General features: G+C 53.1%; 1 protein-coding gene across 4 annotated transcripts in view; it reads left to right on the top strand.

Annotated features, from left to right (window-relative positions):
* The window catches only part of BCAR3 (breast cancer anti-estrogen resistance 3), a 112,038-nt gene that overhangs the window by 76,025 nt on the left and 16,299 nt on the right, over positions 1-19,714 (top strand). For 2 of the 4 annotated variants that reach the window (XM_015560333.1, XM_006758198.2), the window contains 5 exons: positions 7,017-7,145; positions 9,763-10,205; positions 12,415-12,518; positions 13,789-14,447; positions 19,493-19,608. In XM_015560333.1, the coding sequence (XP_015415819.1) occupies positions 7,017-7,145; positions 9,763-10,205; positions 12,415-12,518; positions 13,789-14,447; positions 19,493-19,608 (1,451 nt within the window). The other 2 variants (XM_015560335.1, XM_015560336.1) reach the window with 2 other exon arrangements.

Here is a 19,714-nt window from a genome sequence, read left to right as displayed (position 1 = left end):
TTCTCTCTCTCTCTCGGGAGTGTGAACGTCTATCCCTCAGCCCGCAGTTTTGGTCACAAGTGACAGGAGTCCAGTGCAGACCAGCTTAGGCCACAAGGGGAATGTACTGGTTGATGTAATCAGCTGGGCCTCAGCCATGTGCGTGCCACCAGACTTTATTCTGACTTCATTCCCTCAGCACGTTCTGGAGGGGACAAGAGGTGAAGCAACCTGCATAGTTCAGGTCTCATGACATTGTCAGCAGGGTGGGTGGAGTGTCGTTTTTACTCTGTCCCACTGAGAAAGATAGCAGAAAGACCTGTGACTGGACCAGCCTGGGTCAGGGGCCCTTACCCAGGTCAACCACTAATAACCAAGAAGGTGGAGTCTGAATCACGGGCTTGGAGAAAGTGTGGAGCTCTCCTGTGGGAGGAGGGGTGAGATATACTGTGTATATCACATGCGCGTGCACGCGCACACACACACTGTCGCACTTCTGTGTGCCCCCACCCTCTCCTCCCCAACCAGAACCTCCATCCAGCCAAGCCCAGCTCCTCTGAGCTCATATATGCCAAATACCCTTCCTGTTCTCAGGGTTATCCTCAAGGCTAACCCTGATTCCTCACCCTCTCCTCCCCCGCCCCTCCCCCCCGCCAGCGGGGCCACAGGGACTGTTCTCTTCTGCTACAAGAGAAAGCAAAATGGCGAAGAAGTGCGTTAGCTGCTCAGGCTGCAGAGCTGGAGGCAGGGATGAGATCCAGGCAGTGTGTTTCCCCAGCTCAGGGATGGATGAGCTGTTCCTCTGTGTGTGGTCTTCCCAGACGCGCTCGCTCTCCCCGTGAGGGTAGGGACCAGAGCTGTCATTCCGGCTGGAGGCCCCAGGGCTGGCTAATAGCTTAGTCCTGATTGCCCCTCCCCCCCATGCCTTTCTCTTTCTGCCTGCACCACCCCAACGCCTGGGCCTGGGGACTGGGTCTTTGCTGGTGATGTGCACGATTTAAAATTCTGTGGGAACTGGGAAGCTTTTCTTCCTGGAGGGACAGAATAAAATCAATATTAATTATAATGCAGATGCCATCTTTTTCTAATCCCCTCAACTGTCTCCAACATGCAAATGAGCGTGCGCTGCCTCTTCTGGGCTTTCCCACAGATGCTCCGTGCACTCCCTCCCTCCTCCCGGACTTAGGAGCACTAACCTCCCATGAATCTGGGCCCCATTGTTGTGCCTGATTTGAAATGCAGGCTCTACTGTCACGCAGCCCCTTCCTCCCAGGCTCGAGCAGCTTACTTCCTGAGGGGACTGTTGGAAGGTGGCTTTCTGTGCGCATCGAAGTTCCCAGCACGTTCCTGAGCTGGCTCTGAGCCTCTAGCATGTGTTTCCCAACCATTTCCTGGGCCCTGGCTCTTCCTGCCTGTCAAGACCAGACTTGCTGGGGGCCACACGGGACTGCAGAGATGTTCATTCCAGATTCAGAGAGATAAGCGTGATCTTTTGAGCCGGCCAATGTTGGCAAGCTAGGACCCGTCCTGGCCTTGTCACTGAACCAGAGGTCTGGGGCAGGCAGCAGCAAGGTCCTGGAGAGGACCGAGGAGACCTCTATGAGGCAGCCAGCGGGCAACGATACACGTGCCAGGCTGCTCTCCTGAGCTGCTTCCCTTCCAGCAGGGCCCCCTGTGCCTCCACGCGTCGCACCAAACACCCGGAACATGAGCTGTTCATGTGTGTAGCCAGGTGAGCAGCGGTCTGATACAAGCCTGTAGTAACAGTTAATAGTGCGGGCTACGTGCCAGGTATGTCCTTGGCGCTTGACAGCCACGGACCCATTTCACCCTGAGTAACATCTCAGCACGTAGCATGATGCCCATTTTGCAGGCAGGGGCCTGAGGCTTCACAGAGAGGTGAACTCGTTTGTCCAGAGTCACTCAGCGGCACCGTGCCTGTGGGGGTGGAGGGGTGGGCCGGCCATGCTCTTAAACGTTAACGGCAATGGCTGTAACAGCACAGGGTATTGAAATGCTGGCCATGGGAAAGGTGTAGCTAGACTCCGATTGCCATGAAAAGCAACAATTACAGCAACTTATGAATTTCCTAACTAACCTTCAACTTGGTGTGACAGTGTGGGCCTTGTCCACATTTACCTAAGTTACCAATTTCCCTTCATCAGCCCAAGATACTGGGAGCCATACGAGTGGGTAACCATGGTACATAGTTACCCTCTCGCCCTCTCGCCCTCCCTCCCTTTCTTCTTTTCTTTCCTGTTCAAGGTATGCTTATTATTTCATTTATATACATAGCACCTTTTCTTACACCCCACCCCAAAAGGCCGTTCCCAAATTTCTGGTGGATCAAATTCAGGCAAGCCTTGGAGTAGGAGATGTGGGTCTTGCCAGCATCTCCCTCTCATGGTGGCTGTGGGTGGATTTGGTCCCCGAATGAACCTGGCAAGACCAGTGGGCAGAGTGTTCTTGATCCAAAGCCCAGCAACTTCCCTTCCTCCGGAGGTTGTGCCTCAGCTGCTGTGTAGGGTGCAGCCCGTGCTGGGGCAGCAAACCCACCCTGTCTCTGTCCTCCCCTCACTGTGACCTACTCCCCTCACAGTGGGAAACTCTGAAACAAGGAATCAGACTTGCCTTCTAGGAATGACGTTCAAATTTAGGGGCAAATAGAGAATTTGAGTTTGGAGAAAAATTGTTACTATAATGTGGTCATTGGTAGCATGGAGGGCATTTGGGTGAAAGATTGATTCTTCATGAGTTGTCTTGCTGTCTCTCTCGGTCTGGTAGTTGAACCAAACATAAACTCCAAAGGGCCAGTGAGTGCATGTCCATTCGGTGTAAATTTTCTGAGGGAGCACAGCTGTATTAAACTTGCTCTGGGTGTCACGGTGCCCTCTGTCCCAGATGCCCACTGCCCCATGCCGACAGAGGAATGGAGAATGATTTGGGTCCAGCCAGTCTCTGAGGCCCATTGAATCGAGAAGATGTCTACAGTAAGCAGTGTGAAAGCGTGGGGAAGTGCGAGCTGGGAGGAAAGGCTATGGGAACCAGACCGGATCTGCATGATGTGCTTGTGTCCTCTTTATTGTCCAAGATTGGAAGCTGTTGGAGTGTTGAGCCCTGCCTCTTATTCTGTCTCTTCTCCTGCTTAATTCTGGGCTATGCATAAAATAACAATGCATGTGAATATTACGTCAGTGAATACCTCTCTCCTATCCTTGCCGCAGAAGGTAGCCTAAGGAAGGGCGGGAGGAGTCTTTGGCATGAGTAGAATCGGAATTTCAGAGGACACGGATGATCACACAGGTGAATAAAACCGTTGCCGAAGGCAGAGGAGCTATTGTGTTACTTCTAATTGCTAGAATTTACTTCATGGTCCAAAAGATCTCAAACTAGTCTAGGCCGTGACTGAAATGGCCGCATCCCTGGGAGAAATTCAGATTCCTCCCAGAGGGCAGCAGGTGAGTGGAAGGGTCACTGTTAGCAAAAGTTTGGTTGTTTGGGGAAAACCAACAGAATTTGATCTAATGTGTGACCCTTTCCATGAAGCAGGAATCTCATTCCTGGTCCCCGGGGAGCACAAATATCAGTCACAGTGCTCTCAGAGAGACAAGTGGGTACATTTTGTCAGGTTTTCTAATACGGTGGATGGTCACCCCTCACCAACCATCGGATTGACAGCCCATAAAAGTACTTATCTATAGCAGCAAAGTCATAGTTGGCAAGGTCAAGGCCTCACAGAACATAGGCACTGGGAAAATAATAAAAGTTGCATTAGTATATGTGATTAAACAGTGAGTGAAAGTTCTGGCAGGCATCCACTCCCAAAGGAACCACATTAAACCACTGTTTAATGAGCATGTCCCACCTGTGGCTGACTTTTGAATTGCCTTCTTCAGTTTGAAAGTGCCCACATCACCTGCTGAGGCAGAAGTGTCCAGCAGCCGACCCAGCTGGTTTTTAATGCGGTAGAGCCAGCCCCCGCTGGCTGGAAATGAAGAGCTCTTTGCAATTGCTCCTGTGCTCTGGGGCTGTCTCCCTCCTCCCCTCCCTTCCTCCTCCCCACTCTCTCCTCTCCCCTCTCTTCCTCTTCATCTCCCTGTATCTTCCCCTCCCTTCTCTTTCAAATACAACTTGAGCAATCGCGTAACCTCCTAAGTTTTCACACTTTATGCAAGAGATTAAGGGGAGATATATATATATATATTCAGAGAGGAAGGGAGAGGGAGAGAGAGAGATAGAAACATCAATGATGAGAGAGAATCATTGATTGGCTGCCTCCTGCACGCCCCACACTGGGGAATGAGCCCACAACCCAGGCACATGCCCTAATCAGGAGGTACATAGGTCAATGCTCAACCACAGAACCATGCCGGCTGGGCAAGGGTGTATTTTTTGAAGTCTGGCCTTCCCTCCTGAATTATTCGGGAAGGTCAGTCTTACTGGTCTCTTTCTCTTCTCTCTGTGTACTTTCCTGTAGTGCCCCATCTACAGAGTCTACAGGGAGAGAACAGTAATTGTGGATTTTCCTCTAAGGAATTAGGACAGAAGTAATAAGATAGCTGGCTTTATATTTTTGGTAGCAAGTATAAAGCAGTATTATTTCAAAAACTGGAGTGGAAGATTATTGCACATAAAATGCTTTAAAAAGCCCCCAAAAAACCAACTGATGGCCCCAGCCAGTTTGGCTCAGTGGATAACCTGCAGACTGAAGGGTCCTGGGTTTGGTTCTGGTCAAGGGCATGTACCTCCGTTGCAGGCTCGCTCCCCAGTCCTGGTTGGAGCACATGTGGGAGGCCACCAATCGTGATGTCTCTCTCACATTGATGTTTGTCTCTCCCCCTCCCTTCCACTGTCTCTAAAGAAAAAGAGGAAGAATATCCTCGGGTGAGGGTTCACAACAATAAAAAACCCCTTACAGTTTATGAGAGATGCTGGGAAAGAACGAGTGGGTGGGCCAGTGAGAAGCAATCTGGTTGTTGGCTATCAGAGAGGAAGGAGGAGATGGAGAAATACAGAGGGAACACTTTCACCGAGGGCTGCATGGAGGATAGGCTCCGCTGATCTCTGTGTCTCAGAGCTCTGACCAAGGACGCAGCACAAGGGATTTAGGCTGGGCACACACTGTCAGGGTAGCTAAATAGGGCCAGGGTCACAGTAGCCTTGGGATTTAGTTCAGCTGCCAGTGACAGGAACACCCAAAATAACAGGCTTAAACAAGACAGGCGACCACATGGAAGACCTGGAGGCGGGCACTTCGGGGCTGGGATATTGACCCTCAGTGTGAGGGACCCGCTAGCCTCTGCCTTGTGCTCCCCTAGGGCGTGGCTTGCTCCTCAGGGTCCAGGATGGTGTTGCAGCTCCCGCTGTGACGGCTCAGCTAAGATGTCCCAACACTGCAGCTGACCCTTCCTCGGCCAGAGCTTAGTCATCACATCTCCCTGTGAGAGAGGGAGACTGCAGATGTCATCCGTTAGCTATGTGTCAACATGCCCAGCCTAAAGAGGGCTTCAGGTCATTGGAGAGAGAAGAGGAGAATCTTCATAACTAAGAAAAGTCATAGAGGTTCCTCCTCTTGGCATATTTGTTCATTCAGGGAGGACGGAGGGCCTAATACATTCAGGCATTGCTTGGGGGTAGCTGGGAAGAAGGCACATGGGTCTCTGCTCTTGGTGAAACTTAAAATCTAGTGGGAGCAAGACAGATAATAGCTAACAGTAGATGTGGCCCAGTTGACAGTCTACATTCTACACTCAAGTCTCTCCAGCGAGCTGCCTTCGGGAGCACCTGTGCGTAGTCAGTGGTCCGAGCAGGCAGGGTCCCACAGCTCTGCTAACTCCTATGGCGTTGGGCAGCCCATGGCAGCCTCTCTGATGTGGATTCAGCTTATCAGACCCTCCCATGCCTGCACTGAAAGAACAATGGCGGGGAAGAGGAGGAGGGAGACGTAAACAATTAGTAAGCCAGAGCCCCACCTGGAAAGTGGCCCCTGAGTCATTCCGAGGCCTGTGCCTTCACGGGCTCACATGCCCAGAAAGACCAGGATAAGAATCCAGCTGGGAAAGCCTGTCTGTTTTCATTTTCTTTGGTGGACAAGCATCCAGGGCTCTGTCGCCGCTAAGGGACAGAGCAGTGTGATAAGGACAGCTTGCTAGCTCCTTAGGGCGTTTGAGGCCAAGCAGGGGATCTTGGGAAAACACAAGGACACAGCCTTTTCCTGCTCCCATGACCTTCAGCCAGCCGTCCCTGAGCCTGGTTTTGCTGGGAACTGGGCAGGTGTCCAAGTGCAGTTCACAGGTCATAAGTGGGTGTGGCTTCTAAGTTAAGCTGGAAGCCAGTGTTGCCCACCCCGGCCTCCTGCCCTGCCGCCGTGGGATGACCTAAAGCAGAGCCTCGAACTCTAAGGTGAAGGACCAGTTGTCTGTTTTGGTTTAAAGTTTCAACCTCCAATCTGACTTAAAAGTACAATATTAGGAAAACGAAATTAAAAAGGCATACAGAATATAAACTTAGACTTCTATTATTAGATTTAAGAAACATAGAATTACTCTGTCCGATTGCTCTGAAAGCTTCTAAGGCAGACTCCATTCCTGGCCTGGATTTGCCGGTAGCAGGGAATCCAGAGCTGTCACCACCAGCCAGCTGGGGACGGCTGTCCTTCCCGGCTTTGGCTCCCAGGACAGCGCTGAGGAGGCTCTCTGTGGCCTCCATGTGCCTCAGGCCCGCACATCTGTCTCTGGTGCCCCTGCCCAGCGCCCCACATTTTTAACTGCTACCTGAGTGGACTGACAGCGTGGCCGTCTCTCCTATCACAGTCCCCATGTGCAGGTGGACATTTTCCTGCACACTTACCGCCAGAGAAATGAAAGGTCACAGCCAATTGTAATCATTATCCAGGCTCCCCTACCTGGACAGGGCTCTGGGCATATACCGGTTTGATCAGCAGAGCAGCCAACCATAAGGCGGGCAGTCGTCACCAGCTGGCCTGGCCTGGCGGGCGTGGGCAGGGCGGGGAGGTCACTGTTGACACTGTGTTGCAGTTCTCCAAGGAGAGGCACGTCATGGACAGAACCCCTGAGAGGCTGAAGAAGGAGCTGGAGGAGGAGCTGCTGCTGAGCAGTGAGGACCTGCGCAGCCACGCCTGGTACCACGGCCGCATCCCCCGACAGGTACCTGTCGCCTCCCTGCCAGCACACACCCAGCCGTTCTCAAACAGTGCCCAGGCCGACGACCCTGCGGGTCATGCTCCAAGGCCATGTAGGAGCGAGCCCCAGTTTAGGCAAAAACAAATACTATAAAATGGCCTGCAGTGGCTTAACTTAGGCCTGCCTGGCCTCTAAGGACACCTTGGAAAAAGCGAAGGTCAGAAAACCAAAGTACACTTCCTCACACCCAGTGAGTGGATGCGGAAAAGGCAGGTGTTCTGTGGTCTGCAAACACGGCGCGGGCAGGAGGCAGCCGCCGCAGGGTGGTACCTGAGAAGTACAAGGCCGGGCTGTGGTTCCGATGATTGAACTATTGGCTGGCTGCCTGCAGCCTCATGCCCTGTGGAGCCTGCTTCCTTTCTAAGGCAGTGGCTTAATTTCCGATAGAGAGGGGGATATCATTGAGGCAGCGGCGCAGAGCAACAGTGCCCCCTGTGCACTGCCTGACCCCCTGCCCCAGGGATGGGGGAGAAGAGGAACCGTATCAGTGATCACAGATTCGTGGCCTGGGATGTACTTTGTGAGATGGTTGTTTGAGTGATAGCCATAAATAATAGGGTTTTGTTTGCTTAATAATATAGAAAGTGAAAAATAAAATAAGTTCCGAATCAACGTCCAGAATTTTCCTTGGGCTTTTATTATAACCTGACCCAGCCAGTCATTTACCCAGGACAATATGACAGGAAAGGAATGGGTGGGGGTGAGGGGAAGGGCATCATGGCATGAGTTATTTTTTTTAATGAAGCAGATTTCTCAGCATTATCAAAGAAATAATCCTTAGTCTAACTTTTTCTCTTTTTTTTTTAAGTTTAAATTTGTAGAAAATACAGGGAGCAAAAAAGGAAGAAAATTACCCCCTCACCCATAATTCTCCCCCTGGAGATAACCACTGTGAACAGTTTGATATGAATCCTCCCAGACTTTTCTAAATCAAGGATGACATCATACCACATATACTTTTTGGAAGCCCACTTTCTCCACTTAATGACATACCCTGGGAATTCTCTCCAACTATTAAATATTCTCCTATACCAGTGGTCGGCAAACTCATGAGTCAACAGAGCCAAATATCAACAGTACAATGATTGAAATTTCTTTTGAGAGCCAAATTTTTTAAACTTAAACTATATAGGTAGGTACATTCGCGAGCCACAGTTTGCCGACCATGGTCCTATACCATTCTACATTGTGTGTATTTTCATTGTACACATGCACCATTATTTATCGAGCATGCTGACCAACATTTTTTAAGATAACTGCTATGTTCACAACTATAATTATTTCCTCAGGCTCAGTTCCAAGAAATGGATATTTGGGGGGTGACAAAAAATATTTTTAAGACAAAGATGCAACTTTACAGTAACCACTGTTCTAAGCTAACTGATCAAATGTTGGAATGGCCTGGAAAAATTATCAAAGTTTATAAAATCTGTGACTGTCACGGCCATGCTTCTCCCTATTTCAATCATAAAATTTGTTTCCACTTGCCGTGAGTGTAAATTTTCAGCTCTAAATCATTCCAGATTTCATAACTGGACACTGTAACAATAATAATGATAGTTATAGCTAACACTCTACTCCTTTACATTTTTACTGCCGCTCTATAGTTACATGATCCCTGCTTTTCAGAGCACATAACCGAGCCACAGAGAGATTAGGTGACTTGTCCAGGCACACAGCGGAGCCAGAATGCAAACCAGGGCCGACTGCCTACCGGAATGCTCATGTCGCACCATAGTATACATTCTCCTTTTTCTATAAATGTCAGCATCCTCATAGTTAATGATTTTTTATCAAATACTGTGTTCCATTGTACGAGTGCTTTGCATATATTACGTATGCAGATGTATATTCCTCCCAACTTTGTTCCAGCCCCTCCATCTGGCCGGCGTCATGTCCGAGCCCAGCCCTGCCCGCCCATTTCACAGATCCTTTGCTCCAGCCCCATCATTTCCTCCTCCAAGCACCCTTGCCCCTTTCTAGCCCCACCCTATGCTCACGCTGAGCCCCACCTGGAGCACTGCCTTTGCATCCATTCAAATTTGCGCTAGCCTCCAGACCAGCTGGGCTCCTACCTCCTCCTTAAAACCTCTCCTGGCCAAGCCCCCTTCCTCAGGAACCACGTCATTTACCTTTGGCACCAACTCGATTGGGAACTGATCACGCGCCACCTTGTGACAGCGACCCCCCTGTCCCCTCCCAGGCCCTCATCTCCCGGTTTACTTTGTCCCTCACTTTACGACATTGGACATACCATACCCTTTGCTTATTCATCCTCACTAAGAAGAAGCTCTCTGCTCAGAATAGAAGCTCCGTGCAGTGGGGACTCCAGTCTGCTTCATTCACTGCGGTAAACCCGGTGCCTACAGCAGTACTGGGCATGGACTGGGTGGCCAGCATGAGTGACTGGGTCTTTTAAGAATTAGACATTTGAAAAGTCAAGAGCCAACTGAGGGAGTAGAAACAGCATGGCATTGTCTTCTGTTGGCCCAAAGAAGGGGAGAAATACAGCTTCTAAAAGGAACGTAAGCTTGCCCTGCTTTCCTGCTCCTCTCACTCTCGGTTTTGTCCCCCCCACAAGGTGTCAGAAAACCTCGTGCAGCGAGATGGCGACTTCCTGGTCCGAGACTCTCTGTCCAGCCCTGGAAACTTTGTTCTGACCTGCCAGTGGAAGAACCTCGCCCATCACTTCAAGATCCAGCGGACAGTCCTTCGGCTCAGCGAGGCCTACAGCCGCGTGCAGTACCAGTTTGAGAGGGAGAGCTTCGACTCCATCCCCGGCCTGGTGCGCAGCTACGTGGGCAACCGCCAGCCCATCTCCCAGCAGAGCGGAGCCATCATCTTCCAGCCCATCAACAGGACGGTGCCCCTGCGGTGCCTGGAGGAGCGCTATGGTGGCTCCCCTGGCCTGGCCCGGGAGGGCAGCCTCGTGGAGGGAAGGCCGGACGTGGCCAAGAGGCTGAGCCTCACCACGGGCAGCGTCCAGGCCCGCGAGCCGAGCTTGCCCAGAGGAAACCTGCTCAGGTGGGTCAGGGCCTCCGGGGGGTGTCGGGAATCGCGGAGGGGCCCTCAGGCCGTGTCCGGGCTGCGTTAGGCAGACAAGGAGCGCACCCTCCTTGGAAAGATAGTCATCAGATGGACCAGGAGCAAATGTCATAAACAGTAATTTCCTGAACTCAAAAATTCAGAAGGAAAATACAGGATTCTGAGTAATACAAAGTACAGCTGTGTTACTAGGAAGCTCTAGTAGATGTCAGTCAGCATCTGGCTGTGCCCACCCCACCCCCACCCCTGCCTGGACGCAAAAGCTGGTCCACCTCTCACCTGGTGAGCCCTGGGCACGCTGCTTGCCTGCTCTGGGCTTCACTTCCTTCACCTGGGAAGATGGGGCTTGTGAGGGTTAAATGGGTTGCAGTATGCAGGGTGCTTGTAACAGCACATAATGAGTGCTTGGTGAGCGTTAATCATAATGATTATTATTTCTGGAGGGAAGTAGAATGTAAGACTGAGGGCAGTTGCAGGAAGGGAGGGAGAACTTTTTAAAAAAAATTCTCACCCAACTTATTTTTCATTGGTTTTAGAGAGAGAGAAAAGGAGAGAGAGAGGAGAGAAACATCAATCGGTTGCCTCCGATACACACCCTGACTGGGATCAAACCCGCAACCTAAGTATGTGCCCTGACCGGGAATTGAACCCGCAACTGTTTTGGTGTACGGGATGATGTTCCAACCAACTGAGCCACCCGGCCAGGGCAGGGAGGAGGAACTTTTATCTAAGGTATTTAGAAATTCTCCTTTCCATAATAATAAGACTAGACTCGAGATCCCTTAAAATGTTCAAGGGCTGGGTATTCTTTTCTTGTTTCTTCTGGGAATTCTTCAGCTGATGAGCAGGGAGTTAACGCCATGACAGGGCCAGTTGTCAACACACCGAAGCCCCGCTGAGTCTGGCTCTGGGAGGAGGGCCCCTGGTCTGCCTTTAGATAGACCGGGATTTAAAATACATTATTTCTTTAAGATAAGAAATGGAAGTAAGACTGTGGGAGAGTCTCTACGTGAACGAGACAGCCTAGCAGAGCATCTCCTCTGATCACCCTTGGAAAGCAGAGCTCCGAAGTTTTGTCACCTCTGGGCACAGGCAGCGGGCGCAGAAGCGTCTAACCGTGGGGGTGGGGTAGGTTCAACGTCAGTAATGACCAGCGTCCTGCCCACCTCCCCACCCCCTGCGCTCCTGCGCGTCCGTCCCTGACTCTGGCTGCTGGTTGGCTGGCGGGCCGCCACCTGGGCAAAGGTGTGTGCCCCGCCAGGTTGCATTCCAGCTTGGTGTCTGGCCAGCGGAGTCTGACTGTCCCGGTGATCTCTGCTTTAAGTATCACTTTTCAGAAGCCATTGCCTTTTGGAATTTGCCCTCTGCCCTGCCTTATCTCTGAGGGGTTGCTGGAATTTCTCTGTTGCTGGGAATTTGGGGTGGTGTTTTTTTTTTTTTTAATTTGGTGTATTTTTCTTTGGTGCTTGAAAAGGTAGGGAAAACGTTGCGACTTCTGTAACATAAGCTTGTAGGAGGGCCGAGGAAAGGTCATTACAACTTGTACAGTGCTTTCTCTTCTAGCAGAAAGGAGGTTCTGTTCCTCGGTGCTGGAGACATTCCCACCTGAACTGGCAAAGGCCTGGAGAATGCTAGCTAACCGGGCGGTAGTTCTAGCCCACCTGTCCCCTGTGGGCCTGCGCTCTGCGCCTCCCAGCTGCCACCCCAGCCCCAGCCCGAGGGAGGTGGCAGTGGGTGTGACGGCCCCCAGGCGGGCCTGTGGAGTATTCGGGGGACCTGAGGTTTACACTGAAATGGAAACGGTGACCCTGTTAATGTCATGGGGGAACGGCAGGTAATTAAACAAGTCGTTGCTCCTGGTAAGAATGTTAGGCTCTGTAAAAAGTGCACATTTCAGTGTATCAGGTTTTCCCGAGAATATTCTGAAACTTTTACCCTGCTCTGATCAACTGATTGGAAAGGCCCAGGGGAGGCCTCCTGGACTGGCTGGTGGGCGGTGGGGCTGCGGGATGGAGCCCACGGCACAGTCAGGCCATAATCGCCCCATCAGCAGTGCTCTCACCCGCAGACATTCCTGGCCTGTTGGGGTATGCGGAGGCACTCTCGTTCTGAGCAGTCATTCCGCGGTGTTGCATAAAGGCTCTGGGACTTAATGATAGGTTTCTGCCGGGCTTGTCTTTTGCTCCAGAAATAAAGAGAAGAGCGGCAGCCAGCCTGCCTGCCTGGACCACATGCAGGACAGAAGAGCCTTATCCCTCAAAGCCCACCAGTCGGAGAGCTACCTGCCAATTGGTAGGTCACTGGGAATGTCGGGGGGGCGGGGGGAGGTGCGACAGTGTTCCCCTGATTCCCTTCAGGCTGTTTTTCTGCTCCATCTGGTCACCTCCTTTGGGAAAGACCTAGGGCTTGTAGGAATATGTCCGGATGCGAGTCACGGAGCTGGGTGCTTTATGTACTACCTTTTGAGCCTCATAACAAGGTAGTCCCTTTTCGAGGCTGAGGAAACCGAGGCACAGAGGTTAAGTGACTTGTCCAGAGGCATCTGTCGGGTAAGCGGATGTGCCAGCACCTGAACTCAGGTTTTCTGACTCCAAGCCCATGCGTGAACAGGGGTCTTCATGACCAGTGCGCCTCTGTGGTCCACTCCCAGGACAAAGGGGGTGGGCTGGTCCTGGGCTCGTGGTGGAGCAGCTGTCCAGCAGCCCCTCTTCCTCTCCGTTCTCCTTTCGCAGCCAGAAGAGTGCGAAGGTGTGGGATGTGGGGAAAGCGAGTAAGCAGTCATATTAGTAGCCATGGGATTGTTTTTCATTCCTTTTATACCTGACCTTCCTTGGGACCGCTCGGTGATTTTCCTAATGCTCCTTAAACTACCTCGGTGTGGGCTGTTGCACCGTCTTTCTCCCCCTTCCCGGGTGGGTCTCTAGCTCTCCCTCAGAGCAGGCTGGGCCCACCCTGGCGCTGAGAGTGGTCAGAGCCCTGTGTGCTCTATGGCTGAAGACTTGTGTTTTTAGGGCATGATTAACTGACTCATTGCCAGAGTCCATGTATTTTTCTGCTCCGCCGGTCCTAACTTTCTGTGACAGCCCAGCTGTTGGCAGTGCCTGGGATTCAAATTCCCCCAGAAGTGTGGGGTCAGGCCAACTTTGCCCTCAGAATGCCCTAGTCCCATGGTCGGCAAACTGCGGCTCGCGAGCCACATGCGGCTCTTTGGCCCCTTGAGTGTGGCTCGTCCACAAAATATCACGTGTGGGCACGCATGTACAGTGCGATTGAAACTCCGTGGCCCATGTGCAGAAGTTGGTATTTTGTGGAAGAGCCACACTCAAGGGGCCAAAGAGCCACATGTGGCTCATGAGCCGCAGTTTGCTGAGCCACAGTTTGCCGACCACTGCCCTAGACTTCTCTAGACTGGACATGGGTGGTCACACTGAGTTATCTATTGAGGATGAAGATTCATGGCCAAGGGCATGAACTGAAAGCAGGGGCGCCGTCACTCTAGTTTTGTTTGTTGTGTGTTCTCCCCACAGCCGAGCCTTTTCTGACCCTGTTTTACCCTCCACAGGCTGTCAGATGCCCCCTCAATCCTCGGGTGTGGACACAAGCCCCTGCCCAAACTCCCCGGTTTTCAGGACGGGCAGCGAGCCCACCCTGAGCCCGGCCGTGGCTCGGAGGGTCTTCTCGGACGCCAGGGCAGGGGAGGCGCTGAGGGGCTCGGACAGTCAGCTGTGCCCCAAGCCACCCCCCAAGCCCTGCAAGGCGCCCCTCCTCAAGGCTCCCCCGTCTCCATCCACCTGGCTCCACTCCGAGGCCAACTACTGTGAACTGAACCCAGCCGCGGCCACAGGCTGTGACCGGGGAGCGAGGCCGCCCTTCTGTGCCCAGGACAGCTACGTGGAGCTGCTGAAGGCCAAGCAGAACGGGGCGCCGGGTCCCCGGAACTCTGGCACCAACTACCTGATTCTTGATGACAATGACAGGGCCGGGCCTCAGGCGCCACCGGTGGCGGCGGCACAGACGGGCCAGGGGCAGGACGCCGAGGCCGAGTTTGTGATGCCCCTCCTGGAGACGGCCTCCTCCTTCAGGCCCAACGACTTCGTGTCGAAGCTCCTTCCGCCTGAGAACAAGCCCCTGGAGACGGCGATGCTGAAGCGAGCAAAGGAGCTGTTCACCAGCAACGACCCCAAGGTCATCGCCCGGCACATGCTGAGCGAGGACTGCAAGGTAGGGGCCTGGGTGGGTGGGGTTTGTTCTGACTCTCGCACATTTGGAAGCGGGCGTCTGTCTGCGCCTCCCTCCACCTTACCCTTTCAGTCAGGGGACCCTTTTTTCTGCCAAGGAAAAATGTTATAAATACTTGGATATTTATAGCATCATTCGAGGGCCATACAAAATTATCAACTTAAAAATTAGCCTGTTCTGTTTGGTCAAATATTTAATTAACTCACCCCGAATGCCTTGGCAGCGCCAGACCAAATGATTTCTCAGGCTTTATACGGCCTGCAGACCGGACGTTCCCCCCCCACCCCCACCCCCTCGCAAAGTTTAAGTGCCTTGTTCATGGGAAAAGTCTGAAGATCACACCAGCGTGGGGATTTATTTTAGGGGTGGGAGCCGCCGGCCAGGATAACCTTTGCCCAGGCAGGAAGCTCATAAAATTCACCTGGGACAGAGGGATGGCAGGCCGCTGCCCGGGGCCTGCCTCCTTCCCCAGCCCCTGCTGGTGTCTGGAGCTGCTACAGCATCGTCCCAGCTGGGGCTGATTTCAAAATTCCCCCCTGGCCTCAAGTCTGCCAGAACTGGTAAAGCCAAGTCCGAAGGAAAGTGGCTGGAGATGAAAGTGTAATTTCTGAAGTAGCAGAGCTTGGTTATTTTTTATATTTTTATATTTATATTTATATTTATACACATATACACACATACACACACATACATATACACACACACATTATATATTTATTGTTACTAAATGGTCTTTAGGCCAATAAACATTTTAAAGTTACCTTGATTTTTTTAAAATAAGTAATACTTGCTCAATTTAGAAAAATAATAAAAGTGCAGATGAAGAGAAAAGGTGAAAATCACACAAAATCCAGTTTCCTGGGGATCGCCCTGGCTAACGTTTACTCTGCAAGCAGAGGCACGGAAATAATGGCGCGCAGGTCTGGCCGCTCACCACAAAAATGGCACCGTCTGGACATACGGTTCCAAACCCTGAGTCTCCCACCAGCAGCACACTGTGCCTGTCCTCCCGTGTGACTGCATAAGTATACGCTTACATCGCCATCCTCTCTCAGTGGGAGCATGTCTTTTCGTCCTGGGTGTCTTTTGTTCCGAGGTGGCCCAGGGCAGGCTCATCCTTCAGAGAGATTTCTAGAAAGCAGGTGTGTCCGCCCGGGGTGGCCCACGCTGCTCAGCAGCAGAAGGGACAGGTCCTTGCATCTGAGCAACAGATAAGGCCTCTCTGGGAGTTACAGCCCTTTCTCGTTTGTAGCTCTGTGAAGTTAATTAGCTTCAAAGGTCAGGGCCTATGTATGAACTGGCTTTTCCAAAATAAATTTCCTTTTATTAAGACCATCAATTGTGGCAGGAAGTGGTCTCTGAGCACCCCTCCCCCAGGGAACTCCTAATCGATGGAGGCCTCCCTGCCTGGCTGTGCTGGGGTAACGAAAGCCTTCCTGAAAACAGGGCTGAGGGACCACTCAGTGGGCCTCCTGGCCAGGCTGGGAGGGGCGTGTGTGTGGCATGCGTGCGTCGGGCCCTGAGAGGACAGCCAGGAGGGGACTGCTCGGGAAGAACGGGGCTGCTGACGTGGTTGTCTGAGTGTCCCTGGGCAGTGCTCACAAATGGTTGGATAATCACCAGGTCACAGCCTCGCTTTAAAGCGAGCTAAACCTGTTTGGACAGTGAGAGGACTTGGAGTTCCTGCTCCAGTACGTCACTCGCACTGAGCCTGGCGTGAGCCGGTCCAGGTTCTCCGGAAAGCAGGCTCCTCGCAGAAACAGGTCTGCATTCACATAACTGCCTAGTTCCCGGGAGGAAATGAATCCTCTTCCTTGTGGCCTCAAGCAGGGCTCGGTGGTGATGTGTGAGGCGAGATGCTGAGCACTGATGCAGCGGGGTCTAGAACCTTCTCCCACTTTGGCGGCCATGAAACTAGACCTGCTGTCTGTTGGCAACAGAAGGAACGTGCAGCCCCCCTATCTTGTTCCATTTCTCTTTTGCATTTTGTCCTGTGAGGCCCCGTTCCCCGGTCTGCCTTCAGTCACCCCTGGACGACGGAGCCCCCCTGGCCAAGACGGGAGCAGGAGCCTGCCTGCCTGCCTCTCCCCAAGGGCGAGGCTGTTTAGTCTTCCTTCCTCCCTCCTGCGTCCACGCCATTTCCTTATCCTCTTCCTGGAACCACTGACCAGGGCTTTGCCAACAAAGCAGGCACAATCAGTGACTCTGAGGGAAATAAACAGGGGTTGTTACTACTCACCCCAAATGTAGCGGCAGCCAGACAGGGACACCCCAAAGCTCGGAGCGTGCTGGGCAGCACCTGAGTCCTGAGAGCTGGTTCCCATCAGTGCACAGAGCCCCAGGCTGACGCCCAGAAAGACACCTCCAGGCCGCCTGCCCAGCAATGTTGCACCCCACTCCCAGGGTTGCGGTGGGTCCACTGAGACCCCCCACACACACCCACCTGCAGATGAACACTGGCCACCCTGACCTCACTCACCAGAACCATTCTCCCACCCCCTTGTCTTCGCCATGGCGAGAAGTGAGGGACCATAGTTAATCCCTCTCCTGATCTTTCTCTCCCCACCGATAAAAGGAGGAGAATAAAACCAACTACCCTCCACACCATGCCTGGCCAGGATGAGGCCCAGAAAGTGTTCAGCGGTGTCACATATTCAGACTGATAGATGCCTCCCTGGGCCGGGCCAGGTCACGGTGGCAGAGGGGGCGCGACCAAGAGACAGGAATTCAGGCCACAACGCAGGTCGGAAGTGCTCTGTAGGGGAAGGCACGGGAGCTGTGGGGCCCCTGAGTCAGGGCCCTGAGCATGGGGCAGCTAGGGGGTCAGGCGGGTGTCTGAGATGAGTTTTGAAGGCTGAGTAGGAGTTGGTCGGATGAAGAATGCAAAGAGCATCTTCCAGGCGGCAGATGACACACACACGCAGAAACTCGGACGTCAGGAACCGTGCGGGGAGGGGCCGGCTTATGAAGACTCGCTCTGTGTGGGCAGTGAAGGTGGTGGGGGAGATCCTGGTGGGTCTTCCATGTTTTGAAGTCTCTACTTTGGGGCTGACGCCAGGCTCCTGTCTTCAAAGCACTTTGCGGTTAAGTGAGGGAGACAGGCCTGCGAGGACACAGTGCCCGTCAGTCCTCTGCTGCGGGCAGCAGGGATGGTGAGCCGAGCCAGTGCTCTCACCGCAGCTCAGATGGTCCCTTGGCAGCTGGGAGGAGGGCCGGGCATGCCCCGCCCGGCTCCCTGGGTCCCTGCAGCAGCCCCGGCCGCAGGCGCATGAGGAACAGGCAGCGTTCAGAGAACCAGGGTGGCTCAGGTCTGAAGAGCAGAGGCAGGCTGGGATGCCCCATCATGGGGCTCTGAGGTCGCCCAGCCAGGTCCAGCTCATAGTAAATGCTCGGGACTCTTTGTCCCTCCGTGTCTGTGTCTGCACGGCCCTGGTGTCTCCCGGGGCACGCGATCCAGGCCCTGCACTGTGAGCGCAGGACCCCTGTCCCATAGCTCAGCCACAGGGCAAGAGGGTAGAGGCATTTTCTGGTAAAATCCCGGGAAGTTGACCAGGGATTTGAACGTTTACACTGAAGGAAAACAGACCAGAGTCTTCTCCGTCAGTGCAGGGATCGATCCGGATGCTGGTGCTTCCAGAACAAAAACGAATCCATGACAAGCCCTGAACCTTGCTCCCCAGAGTGTGTGGATTGGAGGACGCTCCACAGATGTGCTGGGTTTGGAGCCTCCGTCAGGGCAGCTGTCTAAATCAGCAAGCAGAGTGTGTGTGACCGCAGGTGGCTGGCGTGCACATCTGGGCTGCCTTGCCATGGTCAAGGTGTAAATCTCTTTCCGGAGACTGAGCCAGAATTCTTCCCCCTTCTTTCGTGGCCGACGATTCACAGCCTGTATTTTCAAACAGTTCTTTGGGGTTTTGAGCTCATGAGAGCCTTTGCAAGGTCTTTGAGAAAGATGAGCTCAGGGGTTGTGTCAGAGAAGGGGAAACTGAGGCTCAGGGAGCGTGGTATGAACCCTGCATCCTATTCTGGGCCCCACTGCTGGATAGCTGGTTCCCACAGGCTCGTTCCCCAGGGCTGGCAGCGGATCCTTGCTCAACCACAGATGTTAAGGGTCAGGGTTAATAATAACAGCTAAACTTCCAGATGTGTTTTGGAGCCTATTACGAAGGCATCTGGACTGTTCATGTGCCCAGGATCATTGCACTGGGGGACAGCTCTACAGAGCGAGGGAGGAGTTGCCTGCGCTGGCCATGCGTCCGGGCGCGGTGAGGCCGGTTTTTTCGGGTTGCGCTGTTAGTGCATCGGGGTGCTGCTGCGCCGCCGTTCCCCTTGTAGAGAGGCACGGGCTCCACTGCAACATTTTGAGGTCACATGTAATAACTGTAAGAGGCCGTCTAAGCCCTGGTTCTGATGAATGTGATTACACACTGGGATTGAGATGGGGGTTGCTGGCTGGACAAACAAACAAAGATTTTCTTTAGGGAAAAGCCCTCTGGGGGAGGCCTCGGGTTTCAAATCTCTGTACGCTTCTCTAATGGTTTCCAGACGTATGATGCACTTACGGAGCCCGGAGGGGCGTAATTAGGGGTAATAGCAGCCAGCCTGCCCCTAAGTGAGAACATGAACGGCCAGGCACACAGCAGAGAGCCGACGGGACGCAACTCCGCTTTCCCACGCAGGGGATCCGCCGCAGCACACGGTGCTGTCTGCAGCGGGACGCAGCCTGCGTTACACCAAAGCTGGAGGAACGGCTCTGTGCTCTGGCAGGCCAGCAACACCACATTTGCAGGTTCTGCAGACGAATTTCGGTTCTTTCCTCCCAGGTTGTACATTCCAGTATGTGTTTTAAAAATCCTCCAACTATCACATTTAAAACTGTCTTTTCAAAGGCTGTAGCTCTAATAGAACCGCAGCAAGCTAAGCGCACCCACCCCGTCCAGCTCAGTGTATTTCCTTCCACACACTAACTCCGTGTGCGCAGCAAGCCCACCTCCTGATCCCGTGTACTTCCACTGTGTTCGCGACAGGTCGCTCGGATTCTTGAAGTCTCAGAGGAGAGGAGGAGGAACATGGGCGTGAGCTCAGGGCTGGAACTCATCACCTTGCCGTACGGCCACCAGCTGCGTCTGGACATCATCGAAAGGTGAGCAGCGCTTCCCTGCATTCCTGGCCCTCTGCCGTCCTCCTGTGTCTCTCTCCAGCGCAGAGAGAGGCCCAGCACAGAGCCCAGAGCCGCTTCCCTGGGGGTG

This window comes from Myotis davidii, unplaced genomic scaffold (assembly GCF_000327345.1).
Source record: "Myotis davidii unplaced genomic scaffold, ASM32734v1 scaffold674, whole genome shotgun sequence".
Classification (NCBI taxonomy): Eukaryota; Metazoa; Chordata; class Mammalia; order Chiroptera; family Vespertilionidae; genus Myotis; species Myotis davidii.
This window is presented reverse-complemented; position numbering and strand designations above follow the sequence as displayed.